This window comes from Myodes glareolus, chromosome 23 (genome assembly GCF_982192425.1).
Source record: "Myodes glareolus chromosome 23, mMyoGla1.1, whole genome shotgun sequence".
In the NCBI taxonomy this organism is placed as follows: domain Eukaryota; kingdom Metazoa; phylum Chordata; class Mammalia; order Rodentia; family Cricetidae; genus Myodes; species Myodes glareolus.
The window spans coordinates 39,162,582-39,182,329 of record NC_142048.1 but is presented as its reverse complement, the minus strand read 5'-3'; the positions used below and the strand labels follow the sequence as shown (position 1 = coordinate 39,182,329).

Here is a 19,748-nt window from a genome sequence, read left to right as displayed (position 1 = left end):
TTACTTTAGAAGGACTTTCTTCCACATCCATGGCTTTGTAATAAATCATGCCATTGAAAGAACACTGGGTGAGCGATGTGGATCTTCCAAATGTCGACTCATTTCACTATGCAATAAAAAAAAAAATCCACTACTTTCACAGCTATAAGTTGGAAATCTATAACTCATGATAATAGAAAAGTTTTCTAAACAATATTTCCAATTAATTAAAGCTTTAATTTCTTTTGGGGGGGAGGGTGAGACAGGGTTTCTCTGTAGCTTTGGAGCCTGTACTGGAAATGGAAATAGTTCTTGTAGACCCCTAGCCTCGAACTCATGGAGAGTCGCCTGCCCCTCCCTCCCGAGTGCTGGGATTAAAGGCATGTGCCACCACTGCCTGGCCCTAAAGGTTTAATTTCTAATTATTTCTAAGTAAAGTTTTAATTTTATATGCTTAAAACAACAAGCTGATCTTGTACACTTGCAGCGTTCAATTTATGATCACAAAAGCGTGTATTTTTGTTTACATACATATACGCACACACATGTATACATGTGTGATATACTGGTGCACTTGCAAGGTTAGACAGATGAACGTGTGTATTTGTCTTTGTAGTGCTGGAGACCCAAGCAAGGAGTGGGAACCAACCAAGGTCTCACTCACTCATCTGCCACATGGTCTGCTGCTGAATTACTAGCTCAGCGGAAGGTGTTACTCCAACATTATTAGATAAAATTTTATTAATAGTAAAGTGTAAAGAATATAATTTCAACTAGCAAATGTCAGTGCCGCTGTCCTCGTATAAAAAGGCCTGGGCGGTGATGGCACACACTTTTAATCCCAGCCAGCACTGGGGAGACAGAGGCAGGTGGACCTGTGAGTTCGAGGTCAGCCTAATCTACAGCGTGAGTTTCAGGACCACAAAGGATACAGATCCTGTCTTGATAAATGAACGAACGAACGAGTGGGCTAGTAGTGATGTCCACCACTGTACAGTTAGGAAGGGAAACTGTTCTCACCAGGACAGCGAGGGCTTAGGGATATAGCCCATGGTGCACAACAGGAATGAACAGCAGAAAGGGCTGAGGGGGGAGGAAACAGTCTAGACTTCATGGACTCTGGTCGGAGACCACCAACGGGTAGGAGGACCACACTGAGAACCGCTGTCCTGCACAGGCGGCAGCAGCTGCTTACTCGAGGACCACAAGGGTGAAAGGCAAGAAGAAACAAGAATTTCCACCAGCCGCTGGTGACAAAGAAACAGGAATTCCTAACAGTCATTGGCAACAAAGACCCGGCAAGCAACTGAGGCAAGAAGACACTTGGATCTCAAGGGGGTCAAGGCCAGAGTCCCAGGAGGCTTTGTCACAAACGTAATGACTCCTGTACACTAAGTGTGCACGTGAATACTTCCATCAGTGAACCGAGTTTAGAATGCACAGGTGAGGGGAATTATCTGCCTGACAAATAAATTCCAGGATTTTTTTAAAAGATGGGCTAGAGTTGCTGAGATTTGTTTTTTTTTTTTCAAGACAAGGTTTCTCTGTGAACTTTGGAGGATGTCCTGGCACTTGCTCTGTAGACCAGGCTGGCTCACAGGGATCTGCCTGCCTCTGCCTCTGAGTGCTGGGATTAAAGGCGTGCGCCATTACTGAGATTTTGATGCAGGTTTTAAGCACTGCAGTTAGGAGAAAGAAGGCAGGTAAGACATAGCCCGGGACATGGGTGCGGACTTCTGGTCCATGAGAGCTATGGAAACCTGACTCCTGTGGTTCCGTCTTGGGTTCTACAGGCATGTTTCTAGTTACAGCAGATCCATGCCCTGACACCGAAACAGACACTGAGTGAGGTGTGGTCTCTCGGGGTTGGAGGCAGAACATCAAGAATTCAAGGCCAGCTGTATAACAACTTAATTTCCATTTGAAATAAACTACATCTCGTTAGACACAGTATCACTAAAACTGACCGCCTCCTGTTATTTTAAGGTTACCATTAAATTACTAACATCACAAACACCAACCACTACAGGGGCACGTAGGCTTGAAGAGAGGAGCGAGGTGGAGGTGGTCAATGCTAGGTACTAGGGCTGGATCTGAAATGTCCCCCAGAGGCCATTTTATAGACTCACTGTACAGGGTGGAAACTTTTAGCATGACCTAATGAGGTCTCCGGGTCACTGGGAGCATGCCCTTTCTTTCTTTGCCTCTCGGTGATAAATTGACTATTTTGTTTGGCCACATGCTCGCGCCATGAAGGGCATGTGCCGCAGGCAATGGGCCCAAACCAATCAGACCCAGAGCTGAGCCAAAATAAACCTTTTTCCTTTGTAAGTCAAATCTTCTCAGGTATTTCACTGCGTCAACCGAAAGTGACTAAGGCCTCAGTGAAAGATGGATTCCCCCTTAAAAGGATGTTTGTTGTCGCTGTTCGTTGGTGTGGGCTGGTCTTACCATCCTTGCCTTCTAGGGCCTTGGTACCTGGTGTCCCTAGAGGTCATTTGGGGTGCTCCTGTATCACCAGGTTCAGACTGTTCACAGCAAGGACAACCTCTCTCCCTAGACCTGCTGATAAAAGGCAGAAGCCACCGGTCCCTCTTTCCACCCAGGAGCACCGCCCTCCTGGCCTCCGTCCTTTACCTGCTGTGTGTGGGTGGGGTGGGCACTGAAAAGGGTCTCCTGTGCCACGGGCTGGCCTGGAATGCCAGGGATCACACTTTTCTTCACTGTTTCCTGTTGCCTCTGACCCGCTGAAGACACCGCCCCCCCAATATAGTTTCCCTCCAGCTTTCTTTGTTGTTGTTTTGGACAGGGTCTTAAAACATAGCCTAGCCTGGCCTCCAACTCAATTTTCCTGCCTCAGCCTCTAGAGTGTGGAGGTTACAGGATTGAGCCACCAGACCCACAGAAACCAGTAGGAAGTGGTAAGACAAAGGGATAAACGAAGATACATGTCCTCTCATCCACTTAGGGTGGCCCCGAGGGCTTTCTAGGCTACTCAAAATGAGACAGTTAAGGCCCTGGTTTCTTATTAATAGTCTCCTCCTCTACCTAGAGACTATTCATTACTGCTCTGCTCCTGCGCCCAACTTCTCAAGGCTGTGTTCAAAGCTTTGGGGCAGGGGAGTGTCCTCCAGTCTCCACTCTGCCCCCACCAATCAGCACAGAAAATGTCCATCAGCTGGGACCCACCCCTTTCTCACCTCAAGCCTTTAAAGGTACTGCTCCGAGGATGGAGGATAGAGGCTGAGGAGCTGGATGGTGGAGGAAGCAGGATCTGTGTTTTATACACATGTGCCGCAGAAGGGTACACAGAATGCCAATAGGGTACTTCTGGATGGTGGGAAGATTTCTGATTGTGTAAAGGTATTATTATTATTATTATTATTAATCATCATCATCCTTTGTATGTTGCAGCATGCATGTGGTGGTCAGAGAACAACTGTCAGGAATCACACACCTCCTCCTACCACGGGGTCTTCAGGTGTGGTACCAAGCACCTTTACCAGGGGATTCATCTGATACGACCAAGATTTGGAATTTTAACATTTTAACCTTTCATTTATGGCCTCTTTTTAGAAAAGAAAAAATTGGACAAAACGTGAAAACTTTATAAAGTGAAATAATGAATGCATTTTTAAAACATTCATTCTGTGTGTGTACAAGTGTGGCCATGTGCACGCCAAAGCAACTGTGTGGAGATCAGAGGACAGCATTTGGGGCCCAGGGATGGAATCAGACAGTCAGGGTTAGCAGCCGAGTACTTGCCTCACGTTCACAGAGCTCTGGCTCCGTCCGCAACGCTACCCAAGACTACGACTCACCGTCACTAAGGAGAGGGACCTCTAGACGTGTCTGGGAGGGCACTTCCATTCAGGCTTGACCAAGGATGGAAGCCCCTGAATGGGACGGGGGAAGCTGGGACCGGGGACTGAAGGGAAGAAGGCAGAGCTCCGGCCCGCATCTCTCTGCTTGAGGCTGCAGACTCAATTGTACCGCTCACTTCCTTCTTACCTCCTGGTTACGAGGGACTGCACCTTCGAAGTGTGAGATAAGTTGTGTCGGGAATCTAATCCCAGAAATGGGAAGAGCTAAGTGCATGCATCAAAACCGAACAGGGCAAAGATGACAGCTATCTTCTGGGCCTGCATAATAATATGTATTTTTTAATCCTGAGAGCATGTAACTGGGAAGAAGGCTTGGTTGGTGAAGTCCTTGCTGCTTAAATCTAGACTCCCAGCAGAGAGGTCAGAGTCAAGAAGGTCCCTGAGGCTTGCTGGCTAGTCACTCAGCTCCAAGGTCAATGAGAGACCCTAGTTCTCAGAAATAAGGCAGGCAGTGACAGAGAAAGTAAGATGCACCAAGGCTGCCCTCTGCCCTCCACATTCACCTGTGTGAATGTGTGTACAAAGGTGTACACACATGTACACATGAATATATCACACACATGCACATACTATACATAGACTGTACTATGAAAAGTTTACATGAACACCTGAGGGAGCTGTTCCACCCTTAGCCCTCACAAACCTACAAGTCAGAATCTTTTCTTTGCTTCCTGTCCCCTGACGTGTCCCCACCTCCCAAAGGGTCCAGCTTATGGAGAGCAGGAGTAGAGTTCCCAGCACCTCACTGTCAGAGCAAGCAAGGGACAGATAGATGTCTTCAAAGTTTGCAATGCCATATGCTGTGTTGCTGCTCTCCGGAAGACAGAAGCACAGAGCCGTTTTGTGGTCACTTGGAGCTTCAGACGGAGGCTAAACCCCACCCTGGCTCACACTTACAAGGACTTCCCGGTTCCAAACTGTCACAAAACTCTTCAGGTATAAGCCTGGACAGTACTACGTGGGAAGCTCCAGGGTCTGGCGGGCAAATAAAGAAGGGTTCTGATTTTCCTAAGGCTATGCCCTTCCAGCCACAGAAGTACTTACAGACATGCTTTGGAGGCTGCAAGGACAAGGGGGAGTTACAAGGAACAGGCTAAAGGTTGTTTAATTCCGTACTTTACTGATGACCCCCAAATACATCTGTACATTAGGATCGCTTAAGGTGAGTCTAAAAATTCATGTGTATGTGTACCGGCGGACCACCTGAGGGTAACATCTGGCCTCCACATGCACTTTCATGTGCACATGCACCTGCTCACACACATCTGTGCACACAATTCAGAGCCAAATCCTAGCTAGGAACCCACAGAAATAAAAACCCCGTGGGGTCAAGACTCAGGAAGCTAGTTTAAAGCTGAGTTCTGGAGTCCACTGACAATCTTCTCAAAACTCAACTGAGGACCAGGAGTCAGTAGCTCCATTGGCAGAGGATTCAATGCCCAGCGACACAAGAAAATGGCCACAGTGTGAACACCAGCTACCTCAGCACTTGGGAGGAGGCGGCAGAAAGACCAGAAGGTAAAGGTCATCTTCACGCCTTAACTGGCCCAATGTCAACAAGGAGATCTGTTTAGTCTGAGCAAAGACCCTAATAGGTGTTGGTTGCTTCTGCCTTCAGGTACAATATAAGGTTCAATATAGGTATACTGCAGTTAATTAAACTCAGAAGCATTTATTCAATTAAATTCCATGTGCACGATGAGAAAGACAATCTGAGCTATGCTTCTTAAGTACCTGCACTTCAGTGTATCCCAAAAGACTATGTCCTAGGGAGAAGGTTGGCAAGATTGTACATTTTTATAGACTCTTACAGTGTAGCTCCTTCCACATTTGCAGACAGTAGGCAATTATGACCAGATTTAGAAACATAAAAGCAAATAAATCCATGCTGTGAATACACTCCAGGCGCACATCTCCCTGCTCAGTGTTGAGTGTACAAATGCAGACAACTCCAGGGGCCTTAAGTGTAGCAGCAGCAGGCACAGAGCACAGCTATCACTGTGATGATGCGGGCGGGGCCAGGTCCCAGGTACTCAGGAGGCTGGCTGCATTTCAAGTTCAAGGACATGCGACCCCACAGAACCACTGCATTAGAGCTATGAGGAATGCTAACTTCAAACTGATTTTTTGTTTTGGTCTGTTTGTTTCTGAAGACAGGGTTCTCTGTGTAACAGCTTTAGCTGTCCGGAAACTTGCTTTGTAGACCAGGCTGGCCATGAGCTCACAGACACCTGCCTGCCTCCCAAGTGCTGGGATTAAAGGTGTACTCAAACCCATGATTTTATTAGTGAAAATACAGTTAATCTGAGTGCAGAGGCACACACCTACACAGCAGACAAGAGAGGAAGAAAAGCAGCAGAATGCCTTCATTCAAAGCCAGGTTAATCTACCCTGGAGTTCCAGTTACCCAGGGCTACAGAGGGAGACCCTGCATGATACACCACCCTCACCACCCCTCAAAATTAGTCAGGAAGACATACTACGTTCCTGGAATTGTACCATTCTCTCTTTCTCCTAAACCTGTAAGAAAGGACAATTGGCTGAAGCCACACAATGCTGACACCCATCAACTATGGGGAAAGAACAGCGAGCCAAATACTCTATAAAAACAAAACTGGACGACATCTTGCATTCACCTGCTACCCCACATACATTTCTGCCTTCCTAACCCTGACGTGGGTGGTCTTGTGATACGGCTTTGTTAGCTTAGAGCCATCACGTGACGAAAACATAACTTTCATCTTATAGTTGAGCGAATAGGAGCAGAGAAAGATTAAATGCCTTTGCGCAGGTCACTGAACTTGACCACAGCTGCCAGAACCAGACCGTCGGATACTGGGGTGTACAGAAAGGCCACCACCACGTCACACTCTAAAAACCCGGTTCCCCGCTGTTCCCCAGCACGAATGGAGCGCGCATGGCCAGCACACGTGGGAGTCAGGTCCTATCTAGATTATGCTGTAGCACCTCTCCCATGTCCCTCACAGTGGGGCCAGGATTTCCCTGACAGCCGTGACTGCCACCAGCTTCTTGGCAGCTCTGTCAAGCAGGAACCATAGCCTCCTTCCTCCCCAGGACACAGCACACCGGGTCCTCATTTCAGTCCAACAGGTATCGACTGAGAGCTGAGTGCAGGTGAATGTTTGCTGTATAATCAAACAGAGACCACGCTTCCTCTAGAGGTGACAGCGCACTTTGCCAGACTAGTCACGTGAGAGCAGTGACAAAAAGCGGCATTCACGCCAGTTCCTCATCGCAAACGACACAAGCCCTCTGGGCTTTCCAACCCCCGAATTCTGAGCCCATTGCCATGTCCACCTGACAGGTCGCTAAACAGATCAATGCTGTACCATGTAACTGGACCCACCAGTCCACATTCACTCGGGCATTGTTAGTCTGTGGGGTGCTTCTCAGAAAGCGGAGAGGGCATGGAAAAAATCACAGTTCCCAGAGGGAACACTAGCGAATGTCAAGGTCAGCCGAGTCGCTGCAGAGGGCTGTTTGTCAGGGTCGCTGTCGTAAAAGGGAGCTATATAAAGAAAAAGCATACTAACTTTAATTTTCTCAAGAAAACGCTACTCTCTGATTTTTCAAAAATAGTTCTTTGGTTGATTTGAGGGGACAGGGCTATGGGGTGGGGGCAGACCCACTACATAGCTTAGGCTGGCCTCAAACTTGTGGCCACTCTCCTGCCTCATCTCACCACCACCTCATCCCTGACCCCATGCTGGAATTACAGGTTTGATTACCACACCCAGCTTCAAGTCTGTTTTGCCAGGAGCAGTCCCGGCAGTTCTGCTAGAGCCACCTGCTCCATAGGTCTGAGTTCTAAGAAGAGCAGTCAGCATTGAGAGGGAAGGCTGAAGCTTGGTTGGTTTGTCGCTAGGGTGACATTTCCTGTTTGGATATGTCCAGACACAAAGATGGATGAAAACGTTTCCAGAATTCAGAGAGTAAAATCCAAAGTTTCAACTTACTCATCCACTTCCTTTAATACCTAAGTAAGTATGTGTGTCACAAAGCCCAGGTCTGAATGGGTCAGGATGAAATACCCGAGAGAAGTCCTTATCACCGTTCCCTGTCCTGCAACTACTCGGAGAGGATGCAGTTCTATTTAGATTTCCTTCCTCAACATTCAAGTTACCTAGGACATGAAAAAGCAAACTAAATTTTCTCCCTGTTAAGTCTTTCTTTTCTGGCTCTGTAAAAACCTTCGTTCTTGGCAGAGGGCGAACGGTTATCTACGGTTCCCATGGTCGGCCCCAGCTTTCTTCAGCCCGCTGGGCTCCACAGAATTAGGTTCCAGGAGGATCTGATTGAATTCAATGTGCACACGACACTCGGTGAGCAAGGAGCCCACGTGCCCTTTGACTACACTGAGGAGGGTGCTGCCCGGGGAGGCAGGCAGGAGAATCAGAACTGTGTGCTTTGGAAAGACCGAGAACCATGAGACAGAATGTTCCAGATAACTGTGCATAACCTGGACTTCTCCAAGTGCCCTGCCATGTTAACTCACATGCAGTTCTGTAATGAAAGGAAAACTGAAGCTCATCTCATACCTTGCTTCTGGCGCTGACTGAGCTTAGGGAAGAAAATGAAGCCAGCCTTTTGAGTTTTTCACTCGAGGGCAGAAGTCAGGGTCTGCACAGCTAAGGGCGTAAGTTCGTTCATGTGGGGTAAAAATCCTGCTCAACAATTAGCCAGCGTCCTTACATAAACAATTCAAGACAGGAAACCTAAATTTCTCTAAAACTTTACCAGTCTCTTAATGCTAAGCTCTGAGTGCTTCCATCCACAAATTCCCCGTGAGCCTGTGCATCTGCTCCCCCGCAGTTCTCCAAACAGGACGGCTTGCCCCCGAACATCTGCTTCTTCTACTTTTAATATTTTTCTGAAGCCAAAGAACTAATGTCCTTCAGCAGAGTAAAGCGAACACTGAGAGCCAGCTGCTCTTCCCAAGGATGGGGGCAGGGAAGAAGACACTCGTGGTGGCCAATGGCATGTCAAGGGAACCCAGAAAATGACAATCTATCTGGAAGTGCAGTTCTGTTCAAGCTGAGCCCTTTTTTCTTTCTTTTTTTAAAGGATGGCCAATCACCAACAAGAATGCTGTCCTCAGAATTTAGGGAGGAAGAACAAGCAATTTCATCACCGAAATGGAAAACAAGAAGCAGCTAGCTTGGCATCCCACAGTCTTATCTCACAAGCAGTGCGTAATAATTCTTTGCTGGTGTTGTTTCCAAAATGAAAAGCAGATCAACTTACATGGCTCTCTGGCAATGAACTGAGGTACAGTGTTGGGCAAAGGAGTACTGGGGTTTGGAGTCCCTACGAGTTTGTTCTTGGCCATCTTCGTGTTTGCCTTAGCAAACTCTAGTCGTAGTGTTTGCGGGATTTCAGGATCGAAGCGTATGCCCTTTGGGAAAAAGAACAAATGGAAGATGTAAACCAGAATGGTGACAAAATAAACACACATGTAAAACTCTGGCCGATGTAACAAGGCCAGCAAGGACTCTTGTTCTCAGTATTTACACAGAACATGCAAAACCTACACTACAATGTGGCCAGAAGGCAGGCAAGTGTAGCTCATGCCATCAGAACCTTCAGTTACGTGGACGTGCAAACATCCCTGCTCCTCCTGGACACCGTCTGGCCTGCCTTTTAAAATGCAGACCAGCCAATTCATAACACAGCTTAAAAACTGCGGCTGGGAAACGTGACCGATCCAGAGAGAGACATGCTGGGCCGCGCTGGTTTGACACCTGAAATCCCAAGCAGGCCGCACTCTAAATGGCATTATAAACAATGAAATTCTTTAGGGCTTTTACTGTCGGCTACCTATAAATAAAGAAAAAGAACTCTGTCTCCGATTCTGTTTTACAAAGGTAATATAAGTCCCTGTATACTCGGAACACAGAAATTAAACAGCTGCAATATTTTAAATGTAACTATTTTTATTTAATTCCAGTCATTGCATGAATTTGATAGGCTCAGAGTGGAAAGATCCTGACTTCTTTTATGGTTGGCTTGCAAGGTACAAGGAAACAAAAGACTCCACAGGCCTTAAAGAAAAGTAAGGTTAGTTCCCACCAGTGCCAGGGACCTTTAAAAAAGCAAAACAAAAACAAACAACGAAAACACGTTTCAGCCAGAGGCTAAGTGGCACTCAATTTCAGCACCTGGAAGGGAGGGGCAACTTGGAAGGCGGCAGAGGCAGGTGAACTCTGAGCTCAAGGCCAGTGAGTTCCAGGACAGCCAGGGCTGCACAGAGGAAATTCTGTCCTGAAAAAACACAAACAACAACAAAAACCACGTTTCACTGAAACAGATTCCAGGCAGTCTAAACTACGAGATTTACATCAAGTAGATTTCAGGACTTTCTCCGTCAAGAATGTCTCCATTACCGAGCAAAGCTAGGAGCCTAATGAAATCCATTCCATGCCAGGAATCCTAGACATTACCATCAAAAAGGCACTCCAGATTGGACTCCTCGTTGTCTCAGTCCTAAAAGTGGGGTGTGCTAAGAACACGAGCTTTTCATTTATGTGGGCCCGATGGTCTCTATATCCCTCTCTTTTGAGAACTTCATGAGTACGGTATATATAGCATCCCTCCCGCCACTCCCCACCTTCCTTCACTATAAGAAAAGTTAGGGTTGTTTCCACAAGTAATAGACTATCTGGAGACCAGAATGAACGATTCTGACTTCACAAGTTCAGTTCCGAAGACATAAGGAAAAACCTGATAATACAGGAACAGGGAGGAAGTCGTCAGCTGCGGCCAAACAACAGCGTCTCAACCCAGAGATTGTCCCAAGTGTGAAGAACTTATTCCTGACTTGATTATTTTGGGGAAAGAAAACCATTAAGGCTTAAAAAACACAGCAAGGGGGCAGGGAGCGTTGCACTTGTAGAAATTGACCCAACCAAAGTCAAAGAGAGAAGTTCTGTGAAATAAAACGAAAACATGGACCAAAGCTAACGCTGCGGTCCTTAATCGGTAAACCTCTGGATTGTATCACAAGAACACACACGAGGAGACACAAGTCTGAAGCAGCATTGCTTCCGTTCTGCCAACAGACAAGACACACTTTATCCTCTGTCAAACCTATTAGCACTGGTTCACATCAATAATCTCAGCACTTGGGAGGAAGCTGAAGCTAAAGGATTATGGGCGTGAGTTCAAGGATAGCCTGGGCTACAGAGTGAGACAAACAAACGGTAGGTAAAGTTACCCTTGCATCGAATATGGACTAAAGAAGTGTCTTTCTTTGCGGAGAGGCAACTGTGTTCCCCTGCACATCTGCACCAAAGCATGGCAGACACACAATAGTTGCAGCAGACACTTCAGCGGTCCTCACCAACTTTCTTTGGAAGCATCTTTTTAAAGCCTGAGCCTGCAACAACCTGAGACCTAGTAACAAACGCATTCATTCTGGGTCCTCTCAGGAGCCTCCTGGGGTAGAACCTCTGAACCCTATGCTTCAGCTCACTTATTGGAGTTCTAGAATCCAAGGCCATCACTGTACTCGCCCCTTGTGCAGCCAACCTAAAACATACTGGAGCAAGTCCCCCTCCTCCCTGCCCCCTTCTCATACCCTTTCTCTTGTCTGAGTTAAAATAACATCAACATCATGTTCCAAATCAAAGTTCCAGCATCTTATTAACAAAAACAAAACAAAACAGAAAAGCTCAGAAGTTAAAATGACCTAATTTGTTTGGCAGCTTATTGGGAGGCCAGAGGCTCAGAATACAAGTCACATTCCGCCAGCATCTTTAGCAGCAATACCATATTTGGTAATCAATATCCTGCTCCACTAGGTTTCTATCCATAGGGATTAGCCAAGTCCCAAACATTTTAAATGGTACAGGATGATGAGCTGGGGGAGGGAGAACATGCAAGGGGAAGGGAAGGAAAGAAAGGAGAGAGAGAGAGAGAGAGAGAGAGAGAGAGAGAGAGAGAGAGCGCGAGCATGCCATGGGAGGAAATACCTTGTGCTTTTAATTAAAGCCTAGTAAGATCCCTCTCTGGCTAGGGAAATGTGGTAATGAATGATGTGGAGGTGAGAGGACAACCAAAGGAAGGAGGGACTCTGCTGCTAAGAATCAACTTCGGCCCCTCCAGCTAACAATTTATCAAAACGCTATTAAGGTGAAAAGACCCTTTCTATTCAAAATGCAAATGGCAGGGAGTTTACACAGATCAGAAAAAGACCTGTTCTAGATATCAACATTAACATGGGGATAAAGATATTATCTTTACAAGCCACTCAATCCAGCTGCTACAGGGGCCACAGTCTCCAGCAATCCGGGTTAGGTATATCCTGGAGGTTGAACAGGGCAGCCTGTGTATGAAGACACAAGGCTACAGACAACGTTGGATCCTTGGTAGTCTACTGTGCGGCAGAGAACGCGAGGGCAGTTTCATGAAAAGCTAAGTGCCTGGGAGAGCAGGGAAAGCATGGTGAACGAGCAAAGGGCCAAAGGTCACCAGGCAGTGAACCACAAACGGCAGAGGGAGTGGGCATAAGCAAAGGTGAGGTCACACCGGGGCTGGTCAGGCCCTGGGGGCTCTGCAGTCCACGTGGGGCTGGGGTCCCCACACAGCAGTGCCGTCAAGACCAAGTGAGGGGCTTGCTTTGTTTGCAGTGCTGGGCCACTGTGTTTCTGGATGCAGCATTTCTGACACAGGACTGGAAACCGACGTATCCAAGACTGTTGAGTGATGTTGTGGCCACCTATGCAGTGGTCATGTGATTCATGGCGGCCAGTGGTCTTTTTACTGTGGTGGGAAAGATGAGCTCCATGAGAATCCACAACAGGATCTCAGAGACCAGACAGGAAGTCATCAGGGCAGTTGGTTGAGAAAGCAGCCTAAGGGGTCCTTCTCCAGACCAGGTACCGGGGGACCAATGTCTGTGCACTGTGCCCTTGCTTCTCTGACCACAGCTGATCACTTAAGGGATAGATGCTTCCCAAAGTGACTGAACCATCTTTCTTGGGATTGAAACCCTGAAGACACAAAAACGAAGGTGGCCAGAGCCTTGCCTCTCATGGAGAGCAGTTGTCCATTTGGGGTTCTTTGTAGCACACTAATGCCTGGGAGAGGGGTTAAAACCAGTGCAGTAAACAGAGTCTGTGTCTAACTGTCTGCCCAAGCTGCATAGTGAGCATGCCTATCAGTCCTCAGTAGGGAGTTTAGGGGTAGTAGAATCATTTACAGAGGGAGGGAGGGAGGAAAGAAACCAGTAAAGAATGAGGCAGTAGTGGCACACACACACTTAAAAGAAACTTGTCGGTTGGTTATATTAAGTTGTGTAGAAAAGGGAGAGAGAGACAAGCACAGATTGGGTTATTTGAATTCTTACATACTTTAATTTAAAGCTGTAATTGATAAAATCCGACATAGTTATTTCCAGAAAAGGGAAAGACAAGGCTCGCATGATGGCCATGAATCACATGATCAGTAAGGCTGCTGGCTGCAAATTTCCCTAACCTGAGTTGGATCCCAAACACCCACAGCGGAGAGAGGTTTTCTCCTCTATTTCCATGAGATGTCCTCTGACCTCCATGGACGGACATGCCGTGGCAAGAACAAAATAAATAAAACAAATCCTTTTTAAAAGGAGCACGTCTGAGGCTGGCATTTGAAGGGTTCCTCCTTATAGGGGGGTGGGAGGTGGCGCCTTTAGTCTCAGCACTTGGGAGGCAGACAGAACTTGAGTTGGAGGCCAGACTGGTCTACAGAAGGAATTCCAGGACAGCCAGGGCTACACAGAGAAGCCCTGCCTGGGGCGGGCAGGCGGGCGTGTGTGTGTGTGTGTGTGTGTGTGTGTGTGTGTGTGTGTGTGTTCGTTCCTTATGGAGGGCTACATTGCCCAGAGCGGGCCATGGTAGGCATACAACACTCAGCTGGCATTTTCTGTTTATCTTAAAAAATTATGCTGGGCCAGTGAGATGGATAAAGTAGATAAAGGTGTTTGCCATGTGATGACCTAAGTTCCATCTCTGGAACCGCTGTGAAAGTGGGAACAAAAATCACCCCACAACCTTGGTCTCTGGCTGTCACACGTGTCATGGCTGGCTGGCTGGCTGGCTGGCCGGCTGGCCTGCCTGCCTATCTTTTTAAAAGTTACTGAGAAATTACTCCCAATTTAGAGAACGGGTACGTAGCACAAGAAATTCCACACACAAGTCCCTGAGATGCTGACATATTACCACACATACTTTATCTTTCTACTCCTCTTCTGCCTCTTTCGATAACTTTTACCACTATTTAAGTTTTATGAGTAATGCATTAACTTTACTGCAGCTTGACTTCCTAAAAATAAGAACCATTCTGTGTTTTCTGACCCAGGACCTATTCAAGAATTACACAGGGCATTTATCTGTCACCCGCTCCATCTCCTTGACATTTAATACCAACTTTGTCTTATAAACTCTTTCTAATTGAAGTGTGTGTGCATGTGTATGTGTGTGCGTGCACGCACGCGTGTCTACATGCGCAGCTTCTGACTTATATTCAGCATTACTTCAGCAGGCACACGATGTCATTTTGGACCCCCGTTAGAGACAGGAGCTTTGATCACTTGCCACATTTCCTGTAGTGTGGGGTCACTAAAATTTTGTCTTTGAGTTTGGTTAGGGATAACTTATCATTGCAACCCAAACTCAGAGAGGACCTACCTCAGGCAACACGGCACTAGGATTCCAGGCCACCAGTTCTGGTTAGCTCTTCTAACAATGAAATGCCTTACCAGAATGGTCCTCTCAGACTTTAGAAACACCCCACTTCTCAGGAAGACCACTACCAGTGGAAGACTTACTTCCGATTCTCACCGGCATGAATGGCGCTGTAGTAAACTAATCATTCCCTTTTTGTAGTGTATTTTGTCTCACGAGGCAGTTCTCCCTGGCTGACCTGGAATTCACTACACAGACTAGGCTGGTCCAAACTCTGGAGATTCCTATGTTTCCTGAGTGTTGGGACTAAAGGAGCGCACTACCACAAGGCATGGCTCATTCCCTTTCCACATGGTACTTCCTATTCCCAGGAAAACCTTTCAGTTAGACCCTTTATGAGCCATTCACATCAGTACTGATGTACAGATTTGTCTTGTGTGATTATAATTCATTATTTATGATTGACAGCCTCATTCTACCCAAACTTTGTCTTGGAGGCTTTCCCACCCATGGATTCAACTGATGGTAGACTGAGAATATCTATCATCATTCAAAAAAAAAAGAAAAAAAAAAGGCTAAAAATCTCCAGAACAGCAATGTGTGGCGCACTAAGTTTTACTGTCAACTTGACATGACTTAGAGTCAGGTGTGAAGACAGACACTGGAGTGGGAAACTGCCCAATTCAGGCTGACCTGTGGCCATGCCTGTGAAGGATTATCTCGACTGATGTAGGAAAGCCCAGGTCACTGTGGATGGCAATTGAGGCCGAGCATGGTGGCGCACACCTCTAATCCCAGTACTGGGGAGGCAGAGGCAGGTAATCTCTGAGTTGGAAGCCAGTCTGGTCTACACAGTCAATTCCAGGACAACCAGCACACGTACAGAGAAACCCTGTCTCAAAAAACCCAAACCCAAATCAAAGGGGAGGATCAGGGTTCAGTTCCAGCTCCTATATGGTGGCTCTCTACCATAACTCCAGCTCCAGGGTATCTTAGCACCCTGACACCTTCTACTGGCCTCTGTGGGTCTGCACACACATGCACGAAACACTCATACACATAAACTAGGAATAAATAAATCAGCTGTGCATGGTAGTGCATGCCTTTTGTGTCAGTGCTTGGGAGACTGAAGCAGGAGGATAGCTCTCATTCTGAGGTCAGCTAAGTTTACACACTGAGCTCAAGATGAGCAGGACCTACACAGTGAATCCCTACTTTTAAAAACAAAAAGACATTAAAACAATAAAAGGGCAAGAGCCCCTTCTCTGAGCTGGCACTGAACAGGCCGGCAGAGTGAGTTCCTTTCCCGTCACTACCCAGAACATACAACACAGCTACTATTTACAATGCATCAGGAGCTCCGCATCCAACCTCCGACTCTGGGAGGAGGCATGACTGTGACGTTACATAGGCGTGCTATTGCTTTTCCCCTTAGGAGTTAGTTTAAGTTATTGAAGTAGGCCTGTCAATCGAGCGACAGGAAACCACTCTGCATGCTGAGTTCTTAGTATCTTTCTAATGTGCTCACACACCCACAAGAGCAGCCCTCACTGCTAACTAAATCTGGTAGTTTGTCTGCCTATTTATCTCCTTGGCCATCAGCCAAAATCCTAAGCAAGCTGCCCAGACAGTCTACGGTTGGTCTCTCTTCTGAAGACCCCTACCACCTCCACACAGCTGCTGGCAGACCTCCTCGGCTTTCTTGTGCTCTAAGTCAGAGACAGGGCTTTCTTCCTCTTCTCCAACTCCCTCTTTCTGGCTGTTGCCAGGAATCACAACCTGCTGGCCCTGTTATTCTTGTAAGATGGTCCTTGAGCATCCTTCTGAGTCCATTTTAAACCACTTTTTAGCAAGATTAAAAACTCGCTAAAGAAAATCACTATTCCCTAGTAAGCTCTAACCCCCAACCCCAAATTCTAATGAATTTACCGATAGGAAGGGTCTTATGTACCCCAGGCTGGCTTGAACTCCTAGTCCTCTATGTCTCCCCTTCCCGAATGCCTGGATAGATAGACATGGTGTGCCAACACACCCCAACCCATCAATTCTACTGTGTGTTCAGCTGAGCAGTCCTACGAAACTGCCTCTACTGGTGAGCAGCATACCTCCCTGCTTCTTCAGGTTAAGGGTGATGACCATTTCCTGTTGGAATGTTCACTTGCTTTTTCACGGTCCAGTGATCCATGTGTTTCTGAGACGCGTGTACATCAAACAAAAATTATAGTAGAGAACATGCCCCAGGTTCATCTTGCTCAGACTTTCCTTCTCTACACCCAACTTCAAATCCTCTTCAGCTTTAAGGAATATGGGTTCCAGAAGCAGCCCAGCCAGGTGTGTGTGCCGAAGGGGGAAAGATACAGCTCTTGCTTAATGAGCAAGTGTTTTACCCAACCAATCCATTCTTACTTTCAAATACAGAGTAATTTGTACTAGAAGTCACACAGAGAACCATAATATAGGAAAATGGTTCCTTTTATAGTAAGCTTCTTGGCTCTTCCTTAGCCTTAAGGACCTCTAACTCAAGGCCGGAGAGATGGCTCAGCTAAGAGTAGGTACCGCTTCCAGAGGATCTGAGTTTGATGTCAGCATCACCTCCGTAATTCCAGCACCAAGAGATCCAACACCCCTGGCCTTCATAGGCACTACTCATGTTCACACACAGACAGACACACACGCACACACGTGAAGATTAAAGCAGATCTTTTTTAAGAATCATCTGACTCCCATGCTGTTAGGGTAACATCAACAGAACACCCAGCACAGATCCCAGAAAACAATTAAGAAACCCGAGGAAAAGGTCCCCCAGCCAAAGCCAGGCTTGCTACTGAGCCAATCAATGGTCTTTCTAAACTAATGTCTACTATCCCTTCTGTTGCACAACTTCATGGTTTCTGGCTGTAAAATCTCATATTCTGGAGTTCTGCTATTATCTACTGGTTTTCCCAGCAAACACTCAAGGCTGCTGCACAGCTACAAGCAGCTTCTTCGCGACCTGGTCTACCCACTAATCTCCGCATGCCTGTCTTATCACCGACTACATGGGTGACATTATTAACCATGTCTTCTTTCTCTTTACAGAGGCAGTAGTACTCTCCTGGAAGCCTTAAGAAATCAAACAGTGTGGTAAGTCTGGAGGGAGGGTCAGGAAAGTGACTTCCTGCCCAATTGTCAGTAAACCCAAGCACTGAACAATTGAGTTGACCCAACAGTGTTGGTTACTGTAAGCAGTAGCAACAGAAAACAGTACCCGGGGGAGGAAGCACTAATGGAGCTCTCGGTAAAGAGTGGTGAGCTGCGCCGGTCCTGGGGAGGTTTTCCTAGGTCTTTAGATTCAAATTCCATGAGATCATCAGTTGGCTGGGATTTACTAAACAGTGATGGGTTTCCCAGCAACCTGCTCCTGCTATAAGAAGGTCACTTCTCTTCCCTACAGTTGACCAGAACCAGATAATAACAGTTGAGAGACTGACTTCTATTACCCATTCTGAAACTTCAAACTCAAGTTTTCCAATCACAACAGTATGTGGGAAAGCCACGGGCAGGACAGTCAGAGGCTGGAAGAGGTTTAATTATACAATATTATGTTCAAAATATTGCTTTTGGCTAGATGAAGTGGTACTTGAGAGGCCAAAGGAGGTCAAGTTCAAGGGCACTGTGAGCTATGCAGTGAAACCCCGTTGCAAAACAGATTTCTTCTACCACAAGAAATGTATTTGAGGATTTTCTTCTACTTCAAAAATAAATTCTGTCCCCATTAGCAGTCATTCTTTCTCCTTTTTCTCTTCCAACTCTTCCCCCAATAAACATTCATAATAATGTTTTTAATCTATATGAGTTTGATTATCTAATTTGGATAATTCAAATAAATAAAATGTAACATGTAGCATTTTCAAACAGGACCCTTTATCAAGAATAATGTTTTCCAGGTTTATTTATTTGTATATTATTCCAGACGGCACAACTTATCCCACTGATGATTGTTTTAATTGTTGACTAATATTCTACTGTATAGATATTAAATAAACACACATTGTTTAACGCCTTTCCTCAGCTAATGGCAGGAGACTGTTTCTGTGTGTGTTCACAGACACGCATCTTGGTGCCTGTATGGAGATCAGAGGACAGCTTGTAAGAAACACTTCTGTCCCACCACCATGTGGGTTCTGAGGATCAAACTCAGGCTGCCAGGCATGGCCACAGGGATCTTAACCCACTGAGCTATCTCACTGCCTTGTTTCAGCTTTTTTACTGTATTATATATTAGCCCATTACAGATACTTGGGAACACATACTTTGACCTCTCTTTGAGCACAACTATATCATGAGGTAATTCTCCGTTAGTTTTTCTAACGCTATCAGACCATTTCAATTCCACCCGCCAATGCCCAAGCATCCGGATTTTCCTACTCCTCTGGCCAGATACTACTTGTTGCCTGTCTCCATGTTCACAGTCTAGAGTGTGAATGGACACACGGTTATGGCTCTGATTTGCATCCTTCTTATAGGAAGAGTAAGTTCACTGTTTTCCAAGAGCATTTTGGTCACAGGGAGGAAATATCCTGGGGACAAGCTTCCAACAGAACAGAAGGAAATTAAATGAAAGTACTTGTGAAATTAAAAGCAAACGTTAGGAAGAAAAGCTGCTTTCTGACGCTGCCATTTCCAACCCAGCCCAGCAGGTAAGCACGCAAGTCTCAGCCGCTCCAAGGTCTTACGGGACTGAAACGTGAAGCAGATTTAGCGTTTTCATGAGCGCTATCAGCTTTCACTCCTGCTAGCCTCATAAAACGGATTAGAACCAGATTCTAGACAGCAAAGCTCTCCCTAAAGGTCTGTGAAAACAGCCTTTTCACTCCAGTGACAAGGCAAAGACAAAGCCCTCCAGGTCATCAATAAGACGGGGTAGAAGCCATCCAGAGACAACAGCCATAGTTAAAGGAAGAGCAGCAGTTGGCTGTAAATGCAAGTAAGGGGATGACTTGACAAAAACAGGAAATTAAAAAAATGAAACAGGGTAAAAAATTTTCAACACCTAAAAAACTCTATCTTGCATTGCTGTTATTTCTGAGAGGAATTAGAAATCTTCTACCACTTAATAAACACCACTGCGTCCCAGCGACACGTGCAAACCTCTGAAGACCAGGCAAATATCTATATGAAGCAAGAAATTCACACAATTTCCGAGCTGGGAATTTTGGAGACT

At 46.3% G+C, this 19,748-nt stretch overlaps 1 protein-coding gene across 13 annotated transcripts in view; it reads right to left on the bottom strand.

Annotated features, from left to right (window-relative positions):
* Positions 1–19,748, bottom strand: part of Rbpms (RNA binding protein, mRNA processing factor) — a 143,477-nt gene that overhangs the window by 41,236 nt on the left and 82,493 nt on the right. For all 13 annotated transcript variants that reach the window (XM_048456564.3, XM_087900751.1, XM_048456565.3 and 10 more), the window contains one exon: positions 9,129–9,279. In XM_048456564.3, coding sequence (XP_048312521.3) covers positions 9,129–9,279 — 151 coding nt within the window. The remainder of the gene's footprint in view (positions 1–9,128; positions 9,280–19,748) is intronic.